Source organism: Mus pahari, chromosome 10 (genome assembly GCF_900095145.1).
Source record: "Mus pahari chromosome 10, PAHARI_EIJ_v1.1, whole genome shotgun sequence".
Classification (NCBI taxonomy): domain Eukaryota; kingdom Metazoa; phylum Chordata; class Mammalia; order Rodentia; family Muridae; genus Mus; species Mus pahari.
The window spans coordinates 67,409,524-67,414,260 of record NC_034599.1 but is presented as its reverse complement, the minus strand read 5'-3'; the positions used below and the strand labels follow the sequence as shown (position 1 = coordinate 67,414,260).

At 44.1% G+C, this 4,737-nt stretch overlaps 1 protein-coding gene across 2 annotated transcripts in view; it reads right to left on the bottom strand.

Annotated features, from left to right (window-relative positions):
- Rfx7 (regulatory factor X7) overlaps positions 1 to 4,180 on the bottom strand; it is a 77,265-nt gene extending 73,085 nt beyond the window's left edge. The window contains exons 1-2 of one of the 2 annotated variants that reach the window (XM_029543244.1): positions 3,828 to 4,180; positions 3,490 to 3,655 (exon numbers count right to left, since the gene is read on the bottom strand). In XM_029543244.1, the coding sequence (XP_029399104.1) occupies positions 3,490 to 3,650 (161 nt within the window). In that variant the 5' untranslated portion in view covers positions 3,651 to 3,655; positions 3,828 to 4,180. The remainder of the gene's footprint in view (positions 1 to 3,489; positions 3,656 to 3,827) is intronic. The other variant, XM_021207329.2, reaches the window with a different exon arrangement.
- Between the last annotated feature and the right edge of the window lie 557 nt (positions 4,181 to 4,737).

The window sequence follows — 4,737 nt, the reverse complement described above, 5'->3', positions numbered from 1 at the left end:
AAAAAAAGGAAAAGAAAAAGAAAAAGGAAGAGAGGGAGAGAGATTGATTGATTGATTGATTTAGGTAACCAGGTATCATGGAACACAATTCTGAGGGCTTGAGAGGCTGAGGTAGGAAGATTATGAATCCAAGTCAGCCAGAGTCACAGATCAAAACTTGCTAAAAAAAAAAATACTCCAAAAGAAAAACTATGTGTTTCTATTATTTTAATATTCTCTTCCTTTCTCCAGTTTAGAAAAAAAAAATCTTCTAATTATATCATTTATAAAATATAAATAACATTCTCATAGCCTACTCAAAATTAAATCACCTCTACAAATAAAAATCCTTCCAAGTGAGGCATGAGAGTAATTTCGACTCTGTCTATGGACCAGGAAGGAGCTAGGTCAAGAAACACACAGACAACAACAGGCAGACAGGTTTGTTAACCTGGGCTTAAGTAGAAGATACTCATGAACACATAATACAACATAACACTATCAAGTTAGCCGTATATTTTCTAGAATTTCTTTAATATTATTTCCAGGTCTTGAGAAATAGTTTTAATCTCATTAAACACTATGGTTTAATGTTGAATACTTATTCATTTTTTTAGCGATGTATTTAATGCTCAAAATGGCAATGAAATACTTTTATCAGATTAGTGTTTAATAAATGGAATTAAAAAATAAATGGAATAAATTAATTGTGAGCCAAGATAATAAATAACTCATTGTCCAGCTAGAGGCCTCCATCACATACTATATTTATAATTGTAGCGCAGGAGGACAAGCACAGACTTGTCTGTGATCTGCAGGCCCAGTAATTTAGACTCTATGATCACCCTAAATGCAAAATCCAGTTGAGAATTTTTAAATGCCACATTTCTTTTGAATCTCATTTTAACTCTTAATAATCAGTGATATTGTAGGATAACACAAAAGCAATACAAAACTGACAATCTTTCAAAACATTACCAGTTGATTTTTTTTAAAGGTGGGAAAGTATTACTTAAAAAATATTAAACATAATACACACAGAATTGTAGTTATATCTATTGAAACCAGTTTTGTGTTTTTAAAAAATACTACTTTTGAGATGATAATAGCAATGAGTTAGGCATGGCGGTACATACCCTTAAATTCTGAACTTGAAAGGCAGAAAGGCAGACAGGACTTCTGAGTTTGAGGCCTGCCAGGGTTACATAGTAAGCCCTGGACTCAAAAAAAAAAAAAAAAAAGAGCAATGGAACTTTCACTTTTTAACATCTGCATTTTATGTAGTTACTTAATGAATAATATGAATCTGTTCTTGTGGAGGAGTTACAAGTCTATATTAACTATGGCCACTAATGTTTATTATCCACCATGGTTGTTTATCCTAAAGTTTTAAATATAAAAGAAAAAAATAATTTCTGCAAACAGAATTACTAAAGTTGGAAATGAAATGCTAGTATGTCAATATAATATGTAGACACAGAATAGCGCATTTTGATATTAAGGTGTGTATTTGAACTGAGCTCCACTCTCTCTACTTCAGAAGTTTCTTCATGTGCAAGGCTGCACATTTAAGTTGTCACAGATGTGTAAATACCATTACCACTGAAGGAATTAAATTATGAGTTAATAAAAATAAATAAATAAAAAGGTACTCCACAATCATCATTATGCAAACATTATCCTCAGTATTCTATATAACTACTCTTTCTGTGAAATTATACAGTAAAATTTCTTCTCTTTTATTGTTTTAATAATAAAACAGACTTACTAACTCAACCGTTAAAATTTACCTTTCTTAAAAGTTTTGGGTCCTGTAGCTGGGCTGTCCCTCATTTAAGTGTTAAAAGAGCGAACTGTTTACTTCGATGATGATTTCAGGGACCCTGAGTTACATTATGCAGAGATAAACAAAACATCTGGCTTTGTGGAACCCAACACAGTAAGCACAAAATTAATCATATCTTTAAATTACAAATTTTAAAACAGGAAAAAGGTACCCATTGAATGAAGGTATTGCTTGGTCTCCCCATCTCCATAAACACACACACACACACACACACACACACACACACACACACGCACACGCACGCACGCGCGCGCATAAAATTATCTCACATATCTGACTTACTCAAGTTACCACATAACTATTGTCAAAGCCTTAAAAAATCCTTTTAAAATAATTGTTTCGTATTAAAATTAAAAATAAAACCAAGACATTCAACTGTCAACTATTGTATAGTATTAACTAGAAAAGCCTGCACTGACCTACTTCCTATTAGCATCATGACATGGAAGCAAGCTAAGAAAACAATGAAAATTACTATATAACAACTTATAATTTTGCATTTAAAATTGGCTACTGTCTTGAAATGTTCAAATGCTATACATTCAATGCCAGTTGCTTTATGATACATTTGTTTTCAAATTGCAAGTTTTGTTATTTTAGTAGTCATAATCAATGATGAACCTGCTAGATTCATGCTCAAAAGAAATCAAGGCTAATTTTTTTCACATCACACTTAATTCTATTTTAAAATTTCTATTAAAAGCAATCTTAGACCAAATTCCATATATTCCTTTCCATTTTAAAAATAGTGCTATGCTTAAAAAAAAAGTCAGTTAATAAAGAATCCTACAAAACAAGCCAAGTTTACATTTTAAACAACACTAGCAATGGTTCTGATAGAAGATGGACTTAACTATATATATATATATATATATATATATATATATATATATATTGTTATCAGTCTCTAAGAGTTCAATTAGCATTGAAATATCCCAAATTCCCATACAAGAAAATACAGGACTAGTGTTCCATCTAGACTCTTTTTAATAATTACACAAAATAGCAAGAGCTTTTTTACATTTAAAAAAATTTCATTTACCTTGTAAATTACTATGTTAAAATAAAATACTTTGTGCTAAAGAAGCATTTCCTTCGCAGTCAATACAAAGAATAAATTCCCTAGAAGGGAAATTCAGTGGGAGAATAAAGGAGGCAAAACCATCCAGAAACAGCAGCTAATCCAACTGAATGAAAAAGACATGTTAGGTTTTGTGCTGCATATTAATGCTGTTACGTACAATGTCTTGTTTGGTCAAAATTCACAACACACTTCTTCCTCCTCCTATGACTACAAAAGGAGTCAACACATTTTTACATTACAAGTTTCCAGTTCATGCCACTATCATGCAATGACTTAATCTGGACCCATATTTCCCTTACTGTGTATGGAAAAATGCACAAATAACTTGTTTATCTGCTTCCAATTGAGGAGAGGGAAGCATGGTGTGTGTGTGTTTCTGTGTATGTGTGTCTAAGGAGACCAGGGGTGGGTGCAACCTTCCCCCCTCCAGAGGTGGCACAGCCATGCACCAGGCTCTGGAAACCCACCTTCAATGAATGCATTAGCCTCCCCTTCGGATGTCGCCGCCGCCGCCCCCCACCCCCTTTGCAGCAGCAATGTGCCTAGGCTGTTCTACCCCAGCGATGGAGGATCCTCTTACCAGATGGAGTTCTTGATCTTGTGTTGCAGAGCGTTGGCCTCTGTCCCTGGCAGCCCGGGCACAAGGGCTGGCAGAGCCACCCCGGGGTTGGGGGCGCTGAGGGGAAGCTGCTGAGGGGCATCGAGCTGCTGTGGTGGCGGCTGTTGTTGTTCCTCTGCCATCGCTGCTGGAGGGGAGGGAGGGAAGATGGGGGCGCGGGGAAGGGTGAGGGAAGAGACGCGGAGGGGAGGACAACGAGGGGAGGAGGAGGGGGAGGGGAGGAAGAGGAGGAGGGGGAGGAAGAGGAGGAGGAGGAGGAGGAGGAGGAAGGAAGGAAGCTGGATAAGCTAGGCCTATACCCCAGGGCTCGAGTGAGTCGCTTTCTCCGGCCGCCTGAGGGACATCCCCGGGGAGACCGCGCGGCTCCTCGCGGCTCCCGTCACGGTTCCTCTCCCGGTTCTCCTCGCGGTTCTCGTCACGGTTCCTCTCCCGGTTCTCCTTACGGCCCCGCGCGTCACCGCGGCAGAGGCATGGCGGCGCCCCTCAGCCCCCCGTCAGCGGCCGGGGCTGGGGGGCGTCTGAAGAACGAGGTCCGTGGTCAGGCGCCCCCTCGGCCCCCAAAATCCAACCCGACGGGTCTCTCGGGGGGCCTGCCTCCCCGGCCGCCCTCCCCCGGGGGCCTGGCGCCTCCGAGCTCCCCCGCGCCGCTCGCTCCCTCCCTGGCTCGCTCGCTCGCTCCCGGCCCCGCCGCCGCCGCCGCCGCGGCCACCGCTGCCCTGCCAGCCCGGAGCAGCCCAGCGCGCGCAGCCGCACTGCGGCCCGGCGCAGACGGCACAACACCTACCGCGCGGCCGGGGGGCGTGGACGCGCGTGTGCGGGCGCGGCGCGGGGGCCGCTGGGGGGCGCGGAGCGCGCGGGGCGGAGCGGAGCGGCCGCGGGCCGCGGGCCCAGGAAGCCGCGGCGGGGGCCCCCGAGGGAGCGGTCCGGTGGCTGCGGCGGCCGCGAGGGGGGGGGGGGTCGCGGGGGGGGGGGGGGGGGGGGGGGGGGGGGGGGGGGGGGGGGGGGGGGGGACGGCGTGTTGGGGGCGGGGAGCGGGCTCGCGTGACGGCGGCGGGGAGTGGACCTGTGCCACCGCGCGGCGTGGAAGGGAGAATGGATTGCTTCCTAGTGTGTAAGGTGAAACGAATCTTACACGCCCTCCCGTCCCCCACTACACGCTCGCGAGCCAGTCAGGACTGCTTCCTCTCTCCGCCGCCGGCCTGGGCTGGA